Source organism: Rhinoderma darwinii, chromosome 6 (genome assembly GCF_050947455.1).
Source record: "Rhinoderma darwinii isolate aRhiDar2 chromosome 6, aRhiDar2.hap1, whole genome shotgun sequence".
In the NCBI taxonomy this organism is placed as follows: Eukaryota; Metazoa; Chordata; class Amphibia; order Anura; family Rhinodermatidae; genus Rhinoderma; species Rhinoderma darwinii.
This window is the reverse complement of record NC_134692.1, coordinates 126,589,229-126,602,958: the sequence shown is the minus strand read 5'-3', so window position 1 is coordinate 126,602,958 and position 13,730 is coordinate 126,589,229. Positions and strand designations below refer to the sequence as shown.

At 42.6% G+C, this 13,730-nt stretch overlaps 1 protein-coding gene across 16 annotated transcripts in view; it reads right to left on the bottom strand.

Moving 5' to 3' along the window:
- The window catches only part of SUN1 (Sad1 and UNC84 domain containing 1), a 59,307-nt gene that overhangs the window by 6,108 nt on the left and 39,469 nt on the right, over positions 1–13,730 (bottom strand). For all 16 annotated transcript variants that reach the window (XM_075830285.1, XM_075830281.1, XM_075830284.1 and 13 more), the window contains 9 exons: positions 13,127–13,185; positions 11,911–12,056; positions 11,079–11,312; positions 9,721–9,795; positions 9,585–9,625; positions 9,281–9,422; positions 8,899–9,144; positions 7,164–7,248; positions 1,062–1,177 (listed from right to left, as the gene is read on the bottom strand). In XM_075830285.1, the coding sequence (XP_075686400.1) occupies positions 1,062–1,177; positions 7,164–7,248; positions 8,899–9,144; positions 9,281–9,422; positions 9,585–9,625; positions 9,721–9,795; positions 11,079–11,312; positions 11,911–12,056; positions 13,127–13,185 (1,144 nt within the window). The remainder of the gene's footprint in view (positions 1–1,061; positions 1,178–7,163; positions 7,249–8,898; positions 9,145–9,280; positions 9,423–9,584; positions 9,626–9,720; positions 9,796–11,078; positions 11,313–11,910; positions 12,057–13,126; positions 13,186–13,730) is intronic.

Here is a 13,730-nt window from a genome sequence, read left to right as displayed (position 1 = left end):
CTCTATCCTGTATACAGAACAGCTGTATCGTGCACTGAATCCTGTACCCATCAGGTCCGCATGTCTGACATGCAGGATCCACCTGTTATCCATCACCTCTAAGTTCATAACTTAGAGGTGATAGATTACAGGTGGATCCTGCGTGTCAGAGATGCGTCAGGTCTGCGGGACTGACGGATTCAGGTCTTCGCGAAAGATACAGCTGTTCTGTATACAGGATAGAGATCAGCTGTATCTCAAAAAGTAAAAAGAATTTAATAAAAAACTAATTTGAAAGTTGCACCAGTCGCACTGACTAAAAATGTTTATATATTTTTGTATAAAAATGTCAAAGGTTTACATGGCCTTAAGGGTATGTTCACACAACCTATTGCAGAACACTTCTTGGGACGTTTTTGGAGCCGTTTTTCATAGACTATCGAAAACGGCTTAAAAAACGGCCGTAAAAAACGAATGAAAATCAGGAGCCGTTTTCCCTTTTTTTGAGTTTGTGTGTGAACATAGCCTTGGTATTACATCTTGTCAATATGCCAATGTTTATAGTGAGGAATACCTTTGAAAAGATTTCTAAACATACACCAAGTATCTCTGAAAACATACAGAAAATAAGTGTACAGCAAACAATACTTAATCTGGTAGCAGAATACTGGAAGGTACTTTTACACTAGAAAATTATCAGGCAGGCGAGTGTTCCTGATTATTGCCGGTGTAAACAGGGCAGCGAGCAGCTGATGAACGAGCAAACACCCGCTCATTGGCTGATTGTATCATTTATGCAGCACATGTGTAAACCGGGAGACGCGCTGCCGACATGATCGGTTATGTATGAGGACCAGCGATCGTTACTACGATTGCTCGTCCTCATACATTTCTAATATTGCTCCTTGTGAAAGGAGCAAACAAGCGCCGATCAACGAGCTGTCTCGTTGATCGGCGCTAGTTTACACAGCCCACGTCTGTCCGTACAAGAGGACCCTTACAATAGTCTTCCATTATCGGCAGAAAGCAGTAGCACTATTGGATGCCAGGTTAATAAGATCAGTCGGGGGTGGCAGACTCACCTGAATCACAACTCTGGGGGACTGAGACAAATACCACAATGGAATTCCAAACAAGCTCACAAGTGCCGACTTGGTCTCATAGGTTTCAGAGCATCGGGTACCCAGGATACTTCCACCTAGACAAATGCATCAACGTGACATGAGCGTTACGGTAAAAAAGATATAGAAGGCTTACAAGTGATATAAAGACTCTAGTCACATATATGGTATATGGACCCCTTAAGGACGGAGACTTATTTTTTTTTTCAGGGAAATAACTTTTTCCGTTGACATAGCCGTATGAGGAATTTATTTTGCAGGTCAATACGATTATGGCAATACCAAATTTATATAGGTTTTTTTTAATTGTTTTTTCTTTGTAAAAGTGAATTTGTTAAAATAGGCGTTTAAGTAATTCAATTAACATCGGACACCCACAGGGTATGAAGCGGGGTCAGTCCATGAGCCCCCTCCATACTTCTCCCCATGTGCCATAACATAGTTATTGTGTTGGAAGTGGCAAATGTATGAAAAATCATAGTCCTTCAGGTTAGAACTTCACAAGGCGATTGCGGTAAAATCTGATTACTGCGCATCCTCAATGTTGGAATTCTTGCAAATGTCGTGCGACTTCCCCCACTAAAAGTAATAACGGATACACCAACAGGAGGAAATCTCTGAAATGTCAAATCCTTGGTGGGAAAACCCCTTTAATTCAATGACATATCCATATGTCAAATGCCGGCTGCATGAGCCATGCCGTTTCTGTAAGTCCAATAGAACTGAAAAGAAGTTACGGAAACAGCGTAGCTCAGCGAGCTATGCTGTTTATATAATTCCCAACCGTAAAGTCCAGGACCAAGAAGTGGCCGGGAGGTAGTGAGGACAGAAGGTGGTAGAACAGGGTTTAGGGGATCCCGTTCTAAGAGATAAATGTGGGTTCCTCTGGGACACGTAACGAACATATATAAGATATCCTGTGGACGGGTCATAAATGTCCCTGGTGGGAAAACCCCTTTAATGATCTAATCCTAAATTAGTGTTTAATAAAACTTTATGCAACATAATATTTTTCTTAGTTTTCAAGTCTTTCAACCATTTTAAGATCTTTGCTTGCAGTCTGAATGGAAACACTCAGGGTATATTCACACGGCTTATTTTCGGCCATTTTTCGGGCCGTAAAACCGTCAAAAAAAAAATTAAAAAAACGACAGTGGTTCATATCACTTCTTCAGCCGTTTTTGGAGGCGTATGTCAGTCTATAGAAAACCGCTCCAAAAACGGACGTAAAACACGCTGCGAAAATCGCGAGTGGCTTAAAAAAAAAAAAAACTTCTGAAAATCGGGAGCTGTATTTTCAGAAGTTTTTTGTCTAAGCGTGTGAACATACCCTTATTAGTTCTCACAAATCCTTAACAACCCCCTCCCCGATCAGCTTTGGAAATTCCTAGCAGTAGAGCAAACCTCTCTGCTGCCCTGGATTTCAGGCTAATAAAAGCTTGCCTACACCGATACATTGTAACAAACCAGCAACTGTGTGAGTAAGACTAGGTCAGGACAAGTGTCAACAGCTGAACGTTGAAAGTAAAGGCTTCCATTCCCAGACAGAAATCAGGGCTCTTGAAAACAATGAGAAATTGAAAATACCAAGTATACAAAAAACAAAAAAACCCCATAGTAGGTAGAGACTAAATTAAAGAGGACCGGTCATCCGTTTATAAACCTTTGTATTGAAAAGACCTGGTCAGAAAGGTCTCAAAACATCTCCATATGGCTGGAAAGACCAGGTTGTCGATCTTCTCATTATTTGTCTGCACTGACCAGGAATTCCCCAGGGAGGAAGCTGGACAGGACTGGAGCAAATGTTTGTTAAAGGCACCGAAATTATCACTAAATTAAAAAACAAAAGAATTTTTAGCAATACAAAAAAAAAAAATGTAAAAAAAAAAAAAAAAAAAAAAAAAAAAAAAAACACGAAAAAACGATTTCTGTAAAAAAAAATAAAAAAAAAAATGCTGTAACAGGCGTTGGTTCTGACACCTGGAGACTGAAGGTGATCTCTTGCCACCGCAGGCGTGCCTTCACTTGAAAGCTTTCTTCAAATAGACAGTCATAACAATCTTGTTGCAGCTCCCATGGAATCCGTGTAAGGCCTTATTTACACTAGCGTAGCTCACGCACGTCGCATGGTCCTATGCTAGTCAATGGGGCCGTTGAGACATTCCGTGTTTTTCATGCAGCGTGTGTCCGCTGCATGAAACTCACAGCGTGTCCTATACTTTTGCTTTTTTACGCGCATCACGCACCCATTGAAGTCAATGGGTGCGTGAAAACCGCACACGACAACATCAAAGCACGTGTCATAACTATGCCATACGTGCAAAAAACACGCAGCCACGCACCAAACACGGATGCCACACGGAAATGCAACGTGCAAAAAACGCAGCTTTTTTGCGCGCGCAAAACGCACACGTTTGTGTAAATAAGGCCTAAAGCGGTGTTTTTTTTTTTTTTACCCATCTCCCCTGAGGAATCGTCTGGTCAAGAGGAAAGGCGTTGGGAGGACTTTTTTTTTGTTTTGTTTTTTTAAAGAGAGGCCATCTGATCCCTTTGCATTGACGGAATAGAGAAAAATCGAAAAAAATTGCAATTTCGCCACCCTTTTTTTTAGTCCTAAATTTACACCGTTTACCGTGTGGTATAAATAACATATCTTCATAAATTTGGTATCGTTGCAATCGCAACAACCCGCTGAATATAGATTTTGTATGTTTTACTACTTTTACATTAGTAAACACTTTTTTTTCAAAATTATTTGTTTTTGGGTTTCCATATTTGAAGAGCCATAACTCTTATTTTTTCGCCAATGTTGTATGAGGGCTTTTTTTTTTTTTTGCGGGAAGACTTGTAGTTTTCATCGGTACCATTATGGAGTAAATGCAACTTTATCACATTTTTTTTTTAAGGCAGGATTCAAAGAAAACAGCAATTTTTGCATTGTTTTTTATTTTATTTTTTACGACATTCACCGTGCGGGCTAAATAATGTAACGGTTTTATAGTCGGGGTCGTTATAGACGCAGCGATACCAAATATGTGTAACTTAACTTTGTTTTTTTTAATAGTAAAGCATTCTGTTAGGGGAAAAAGTGGATTTGTCTTTTTTTTTTTCACTTTATTAAACTTTTTTTTCCTCACTTTACTAGTCCCACTAGGGGACTTCACTATGCGATCCTAGGAACGCATGTATAATACACTGCAATACTTCTGTATTGCCGTGTATTATGCCGGTCTGTGTAAAACGGACAGGCATCTGCTGGGACATGCCTCTGGCATGATCTAGCAGGCATTCACTGCAGGCAGACATGGGGGCCTTTATTAGGCCCCCGGCTGCCATAGGAGACAGACACTTGGCGATGTTATCGCCGGGTGCCGGTGGGATGAGAGGGAGCTCCCTGCCTCTCCAAAACCACTCCGATGCGGCACTCACTATTGAGCGTCGCATCTGAAGGGTTAAATGGGCGAGATCGATACGGATATCGATCTCACCCGTTCGAGCAGGGATGCCCCCAGCCCTCGGCTACCTCTGGCAGCTGAGAGCAGGGAGATTTAACGGTTCCTTGCTCTGTTTATTTATTCCGATGCAGTGGCGTAAAAAGGCATAAGCATCGAAATAAAGCCTGTTAGTGGCCGCCGTAAAAACACTATGGGGCGGTCACTAACGGGTTAATAAATATTACGGAGAATTGTAGAAAATTTTAGTTCAGGTGGTGGACTTCAAATTATACCATCAAAATTAGTGTAATAAAAAAAAAAAAAAAAAAAAAAAAAAAAAAAAATTTATCTCCCGTGACCTTTCACGGACGGACAGTAAACTTCCTGCGTTTGATTTAGTATAAACAACAAACACACAGAAATGTCCTTAACCCCTTCGGGACTGAGCCTGTTCTGGCCTGGAGGACGAAGCCGTTTTTTTCAAATCGGACGTGTCACTTTATGTGGTAATAACTCTGGAATGCTTTTAATGTATCCAAGCGATTCTGGGATTGTTTTCTCGTGACATATTGTACTTTGTTAGGAAAAAAAATTTGGTTGATAAATTCAATATTTATGTGGGAAAAACACCAACATTTAAAAGAAAATTAGCAAAAATTAAAATTTTTCTAAATGTAAATGTATCTGCTTGTAAAACAGATAGTAATACCACACAAAATAATTACTAGTTAACATTTCCCATATGTCTACTTTATGTTTGCACTTTTTTTGAACATATTTATTTTTCTAGGACGTTACAAGGCTTAGAACTTTAGCAGCAATTTCTCATATTGTCAAGAAAATGTCAAAACTGCTATTTTTTTCAGGGACCAGTTCAGTTCTTTGAGGGCCTTCTATATCAGAAAACCCCCATAATTCACCCCATTTTGAAAACTGCACCCCTCAAAGTATCCAAAACAGCATTCAGAAAGTGTTTTAACCCTTTAGGCGTTTCTCAGGAATTAAAGCAAAGTAGGGATGAAATTTACAAAATCATTTTTTTTTTGCCAAAATTCATTTTTAATAAAAAAAATTCTGTACCACAGAAGGTTTTACCTGAGAAATGCAACTTAATATTTATTGCCCAGATTCTGCAGTTTTTAGAAATATCCCACATGTGGCCCTAGTGTCCTAATGGACTGAAGCACCGGCCTCAAGCAAAGGAGCACCTAGTGGATTTTGGGGCCTCTTTTTTTTTTTTTAGAATATATTTTAGGCACCTTGTCAGGTTTGAAGAGGTCTTGTGGTGCCAAAACAGTAAAAACCTCCCAAACGTGACCCCATTTTGGAAACTACACCCCTCAAGGAATTTATATAGGGGTATAGTTAGCATTTTGACCCCAACAGTTTTTTTGCTAAATGTTTTTGAATTAGTCTGTGAAATTTTTACAAGGAATAAAAGGAGAAAAAGCACCCCAACATTTGTAAAACAATTTCTTCCGATTACGGCAATATCCCATATGTGGTAATAAACTGCTGTTTGGATGCACGGCAGGGCTCAGAAGGGAAGGAGCGCTAGTTGGATTTTGGAGGTCACAATTAAGTTGAAATGTTTTTTGGCATCATGTCGAATTTGCAAAGCCCGAGGGACGAAAACATTGGAAACCCCCCAAAAGTGACCCCCATTTTGGAAACTACACCACTTAAGGAATCTATCTAGGGGTATAGCGAGCATTTAGACCGCACAGGTATTTTCCAGAGTTTATTAGAATTAGGCTGTGAAAATGAATATCACCATTTCCACTAAAACGTTGAATTTTTTTCATTTTCATAAAGAATAAAGGAGGAAAATGCACCCCAACATTTGTAAAGCAATTTCTCCCAAGTTAATTATTGGAAATTAACACTTTCCAGACTGATCCATTTTTTGCTTTTTATTTTTTCGTTTTTCCCTCCCCGCTATCGAAGACCCGTAAGTTTTTTTTTTTTTTTAACATGTTAATTTTTTTCCTATGAGAAAAAGACTTTATAGGAAAAAAGCATTTGTTGTAACTTCTAACTTATTTTTACACTTTTATAAAACATTTTTTTACCTTTTTTTTTTTTGTCCCACTAGGGGACTTGAAGACTAGCAGCTTTGATCGCCGCTAGAATACATTACACTACCTACGTAGAGTAATGTATTCTAACCGTCATTGTGACGCGGAAGTCGCTCTGACTGGAAGCCTCCGGCTGGTCCTCATAGGTTTCCATACATGGCAGCCCAGAGGCCATTGTCTGGCTTCCAGTAGCCATGGCTAACATCGGCAGCCCCCGCGATTTCATGTGGGGGCTGCCAATCTGCTCTAAACGCCTGAAATGCGGCGATCGCAATTAACAGCCGCATCTAAGGGGTTAATTGCTGAAATCAGCAGCAATGGGCAACTGACCTGCAACAGGGAATGCCGCGCAGACGCCCTGCACAGTTCACCGCCGCTGCGGTGTAGTGCCATCCGGCGGTAAACTGTCGAAGTCCAGACGTAACCGCTTGTCAAGGTGCGCGAAGTTACTGCTCACCTGGACGTGCAATAACGCCAAGGTGCGGGAAGGGGTTAAAGCTAACAAATAAAAGACACGGGCTAAGTGAAAGCCGAGAGCTAAGCAAATTTACCTCCAGATTCCAAAGCAAAGTCCACCATGCCAGTGCGGTCTTGTGCGTACAGCTTCAACGCATTGTTCACAATAACACGAGCTTCCTGTAAACAGAAATCATTGCCACAATATTATCTCCATGTTTATGGAAAGACATCTGTAAAGACGAAGTGCTTATTCATGTCCAGATGTCACGTGCCTCCCCCTGAAAACACAGTAGAAGGGGAAAGAGCAATAGCAAATTGACATGCGGAAGTACCATAGGGCCCTAGAGACTATTGACGCAATATTACGGCTTCATGTAACTGTGCTAATATGGACCTATAAGACGATGGAGAACTCTTCTTTATGGCTTCATGTTCACTAAAAACATAGAAATGGCTGGGTCCTGATCCTATTTTTCAGTTGGGATGTGACCACACATGTGCGACCAACTCTCCATGGAATCACTTGAAAATTATGGAACCCTACAAGTTTGACATGGGTCCCGGCAGATACAGTGTAGAGTCCCATTATTATGATTACCAGCTAATATCCAGAGTAACGTCCGTGTGCAGCACGGACAGCAGCTAGACGGGCTCGGAGTGACTCAATAAGAGGCTGGTCGGTTGTCTCAGGTATCTGGCATCGTGCTGACTGCAGTGCATGCCACATTTGCTGGAAGGTGTGTGGGGGAGGATCCAGAGCGCGAACAAGACGATCTAGGTGGTCCCACAGATGCTCAATTGGGTTCAAGTCTGGCAAGTTAGGGGACCAGGGAAGCACTTGGAAGTCTTGGTCGTACTCTGCCAACCACTGTCGGGCATTTCTAGCCGTGTGACATGTCGCATTGTCTTGCTGGAAGATTCCATCTGCCCCAGGGAACACCATCAGCATGTATGGGCGGACGTGATCTGCAACGATGGATTCATAACCAAATTGGTTCAGAGTGTCTTCCACATGGATGAGTGGCCCAGAGAATGGCATGAAAAAATTCCCCAGACCGGAACGCTGCCACCACCAGCTTGTGTTCTTCCAGCAATGGTTGCAGGGTGCTTGTTCTCCGATGTTTCTCGTCTGACACGCCAACATCCATCCGTTCGATGAAGCAGAAAACGGGACTCATCGGAGAAGGCAACCCTTTGCCAATCAATAGTGGTCCAAAGCAGATACTGCCGTACAAATTGAAGTCTTTTTTTTCGGATGCACCTTTGTTGGCATAGGTGAGGTGACCATCCGGCTGCTTTGGAGCCCCATATGCAGTAGGGTTCGCTGAACGGTTTTAGACACACGTCTGGTAGCCCCTGGTTGATTTTCACAGTGAGCAGCTCCACTGTAGCGTGTTGCTCGGCCCTCGCGCACCTTCATAGCAGATGTTCACCTATCACATCAACGGCACGTGGTGCTCTGCACTTTCCACGTCGGTTATTCCCAATGGTGCCGTTTGGCCACTCATGATACGGTCACCACAGCAGCACACAAACAGTTCACAAACTGCGCTGTATGAGAAATACTGCCACCCTTAGCCCAAAATAAATAATCATCCTTTTTGCAACTCTGATAAAATCGCCTCTTTTACCCATGGCAACAACGAGTGATATGTGTTCAGACTGCCTATCGCACACCTTATATACCCACCAAGCCAGCCCACGACACAGCACTTCCTTCATGGGCTATGCGCTGCCGAGGTTGAAAGTAGGAGGCGGTCATAATAATGTGGCTTGACTGTGTATATACAAACTAATGTAACCTCTAAATAAGAAACGGCGTCTTACCCGCTCAGTGATGCCAGCTATCCCTCCTCTCACTGTCTCTTCCACCATTTGTAACGTTGGCCCCTTCCCAGTGATGGAGACTTGACGCGTGATGTTCCTCAGTAGATGAAGCTCCAATTCTAGTAGTCTGGCATTAAAGTCTTCGTTGCTTACATAGTTGGCTGAAAGCCACTGCAATAAGGCCTCTGGCAAGTTTGCTTGACTTCCAAACATATTTTGGATATATTCCCTCACCCTGGCATCCACCTAATGAACAATAAATAATTCAATGTTAGGTGAACAGTATAAGTTGCCACCATGTTTTACACTCACGTCCAGTCAAGGTTTCTTAGTACGGTAAGTGTACAGTATGTACGGCTAATACTTTGCAAAGAGTCATTACCTTCTGAAGCATGCAGTCCGGTAGATCACAGCTGAACTTTACAGACGGTTCTTTGAGGAATTCTGCTTTGTAGGTTTCAAACTCTCGCTCCAGACTCTCAATCCTTCTTTGTAAATGACTCTGATCTTGAACGCCAAGTTCACTGCATATAAAAAACAAAAAAAAAAAAAAAACAGGTAAGCACAAACCTGGACTCAAAAAGTTCCAGTTTTAGGTTTGTATCTATTGCTTATGAGTCAAGCGAAAAGGAAGAAAAAAAACAAAACAAACAAAAAAAAAAAAAACACAAAACCGGAAAGGTTACCTTGCATTTGACTGTGCGCGTTTCCGGTCTTCCACAATGGCCTAAAAAGTTTGAGAAAAAAAATGATGAAAATACTTAAGTATCCATAATATTGTGTTAGTTAGCAGGGATCTATGGAAGCTTCTGGTGTAAATACCTCTGATAATTTGCTCAGTAGTGCTTCTAAATGTAATAGTCGAGCTTCATGATTCCTACTGATCGAGGGGTCTTCCTAATATAAGAGCATATAGTAAAAAAGATAAGATAAGAGTACAATAGATCCTCCAAACTGCTGCAAATAACGTGATCTTAAAGGGGATTTCCCACAACCAATATTTAGCAACTATCCACAGGAAAGGTGATAAACATCTGATCGAACTGGCCGAGTACGCACACTACCGCTCCATTCCTACGGGGTTCACAGGGAGAGCAACGCAAGCCCTTTCTTGGGATTGGTGGGGGTCCTAGCGGTCGTACCCCCACCGATCAGATATTTATCACCTATGCTGTGGATAGGGGATATTGAATATGGGAAAACCCCCTTTAAAACGTCAACGTAACCTGTAGATTAAAAGGGGTTTTTCAACCTTTTGCAAAACCCCAGTATAAGCGGAATCAACTTTGAAACCCTATGTTGGGCTTTGTTCATCTGGCAGCAGCGGTGACGTGCCATCCATACTGGCATCACCACTGATACCAAGTAAAGCTGGCCGAGGACCAAGGAACCTCTGACACTGGAGTGGGATTTAAAAAGGTACGGCTCCATCCCCACCGCTCTGCAACAGGAGACAAAAAATATTAAGCCCGCCCTCGTTAGCGAAATCCCCACCCCTGGATCAGCTGAAAATGAAAGATCGGGAGGAAATTACCCGGCATATTCTGAGGGGTCTACGAGACTGTCGGCCTGAAAAATTTGCTGCATGCTCCTGAAACATAATGTGGGCAGCAGAACAAAGACGGACGTACAGCAGCAATTTATGACATCTCAGCTTGGTGACCACCATTTTTTGCACGAGTTTATCTTAAAAGTATCGATACTTTCGACACTTGATAGAAATAAGACTTATAGAACATCTTTCATTTGCATAATTTTAAAGCAAACTCCATGGAAATGTATGCTCTGGTTGGAACAATCCAATGATGCTCAAAAGGGTTGTCTCACAACAAGAACCCCCATCCAGATATTAGTGCATACGAACATCATAGAGGCGGGGGGGGGGGGGGGGGGGGGGAGGGGTCTCCATATGTGCCAGAACGGAGAGGAACTCTAATAGCGGTGGACCTGTTGTGTCCATGCATTACGTAGACTGCCAATCATTTTCCCTTTAGTGGCTGTGTGGTTGGCCGTGGCTTCAAACAGCCGATCACCGAGTGGTAGAGAAGCCAGACCTGCAGCATCCGATTCCTGAGACTGCCCCTTTAATGTTTCTCTAAACACGGCTGAACTACAACACAAGCCAAACTGGCACAACCTGTTAAAAACGAAAAAAAAAACACTTGTTAAAGAGCACTCACCGTGGAGGTGTCCTGGACATTTGTCTTCATTTTAGCAAAATGCTCAGTGAGGAGACCTGAAAGTAAAGTCAACATGTGACCCTCGTCATTCAGCTGACCCATCTGTTTCTGAATATCCACAACCAGAAGCTGGAGTTTGTTGTAATCTTCCACGTGGTGATTTTGATTGGCAGCCATTGACCCAAACTTCTTCTCCAGCTCTCTCATTCGGATGTCAAACTGAAGCCCGGATTCCTGAAACAAGTTCAATTTATTAACATAAACCAACTTGGTAAGATATCCAGCATTAATCTTTACATACGGAATTTTACATATTTACATGTGAGCCCACCCATTTAAAAAGGAGAACTCTACATTAAAGGGCAACTAAACTTTGAGACCTTTGACGTGTCATATTGACGTCTAAAGTATTGATTGGTGGGGGTCCGAGCACTGAGACCACCAACAATCTCTAAAACGAAGCGGCAGGAGCACTCGGGTGAGCGGTGTGCCGCTTCGTACTTATCGTCTTTCCTCAGAAAGCCAAGCGAGCGGTGTACGCGCTCAATAGAAAGTCTGTACACCGCTCGCTCGGCTTTGCCAGGAAAGCCGATCAGAAACAAAGTAGCACAGCGCTCACCTGGGCGCTTCTGCCCATTAATTTCAGCGATAGGTGGGGGTGTCCGTGCTCGGACCACCACTGATCAAAACTTCTGACATGTCAAAAGTTTAGTTACCCTTTAAATTCTCCTGGGATGATCTAGGAGCTGGGGCTACTGGAAAAGGAGTATGTAGCACTCAATAAGTGCCCAAACGTATACAGTGCAGGTAGATTTGTTACTAGGAATATTACCTTGTTGTCAGCGCTGGGTATGTGAAGATCAGGTGTAGGCTTCAGAGTAGGAATAGTATCTTCAGTTGTTTGTGTCGTGTATGTACTAGATCCGCTGAATAATGGTAGCATGGCAAGCAAGGTATCAAAGCCCCACAACCAGAGACCTAAGGAAAGACATCATATATCTCATCAGGAAAAGCAACACACAAATGATCAGTCTGAGATTCACCAAATTAACCCATTTTAAACTAGGAGAATGGCTAATTTACATCTTTACGAAAAACGTGTGTAAATTGCTTCTATGAGAATCCAGATGAAGGATGGACATGCCCCGTTCCTCTATATTTGGAAATCATTAACATGTCCTAACACTACTTGAGGTGCGCGTCTGCACTGACATGACCCCTTCACCCCATACATCTGACTTTAAGTGGTGGCCAAGGGGCAACGTACCATGCGGCTGCTATGGGGCCTTCACCTGCTTGGTCTATTCCAGTTTGCTATTGGGTGGTAAGTAAATGTGCAGGTAGCCTCTCTACATAGGAAATAGAGGGGGGGGGGGGAAATTTGCCCATGGGTTTGAAAAAGGCATGGAAAAGGAAGCAAACACTAGACATTTCTGTTCTAGCTGGGCAGTTTGATCTTTGCTATGGGATTCCCCCTCTCCACACCACTGGTGGTGATTTACCGGTTTGCCAGTAATCATTGTTGTGGGATCTCTTCAAAATTCTATTGAAATGCTATTGCTCACACCGCTTAGAAGTGAGACACTCAACCATATACGTGTTGCCCACTAATGTGAAGAACGCCACGTGGATAAAATTTAAAGGTATTATTCCTTTAAGGATGTCCATGATTAGTAAAATTCTGATCTGCTTTTTATCCCTAGAAGCAGCGCCACACCTGTCCATGGGCTGTGTTTGGTATTGCATTCAAGTCAACAGGACTGAACTGCAATCCCAGACACGGTCCATGCACAGATGGGGCAGGTTTCCACAGAAAAAATAAATAATAATTAGATCCTTTTTCCTAATCCTAGACAAGTCTGTTAATCCTACGATTCACCTTTTAATGGTTCTACAGCAGCTATAAAAAGCCTGGCGGAGCATTGTTTAAAAAAAAAGAAAAGAAAATGTAAGCTGTACTGACAAGTATAACAAGCAAGAAGAGTCAGATGGCACACGACATGCTGAACGGTAGAGAGAAGGGTTAATGAAAATGTTTCTGCCCTTACCCAGGAGCAGCAGGAATGGGATCAGGAGGAGCAGCGCTCGGGACAGTTTTGCAAGGCATCTACAATTAAATGAAAACAATTTAACACAACAACACAGACAATATCCACAGAATAAAGTTTCAACCATCATGTGTTTTCCATTACTACTCATAACATCCAAAAAACGCTGGTTTACAAAAAGGAAACAAATATACAGGATAGAGGGGGGTTTTACACTGGGCGATTATCAGGCAGACAAGTGTTCATAGAACGCTCATTGCCGATAATTGCCCTGTGTAAACGCTCGGCTGGTCGTATAGTTTTAAAAAAAGTTAAATATTATCGTTGTCGGCAGCACATCCCCCTGTGTAAACAGACTCGCTGCCGACATGATCATAACGTATGGGGACGAGCGATCGGAGTAACGAGCGCTCGTCCTCATACATAGCTTCTCTTGGCAGGAGAAAACGAGCGCCGATCAACGAGTTGTCTCGTTAATCGGCGCTCACTGCACTGGCCAAAATCGGCTAGTGTAATAGGGTCTTAGGTCCTCACTATTAGAATGGTGGGGATCCGACTCCTGGCAACCCTGCCGATTAGCTGATGAATGGGTCTGCGCCGTTAG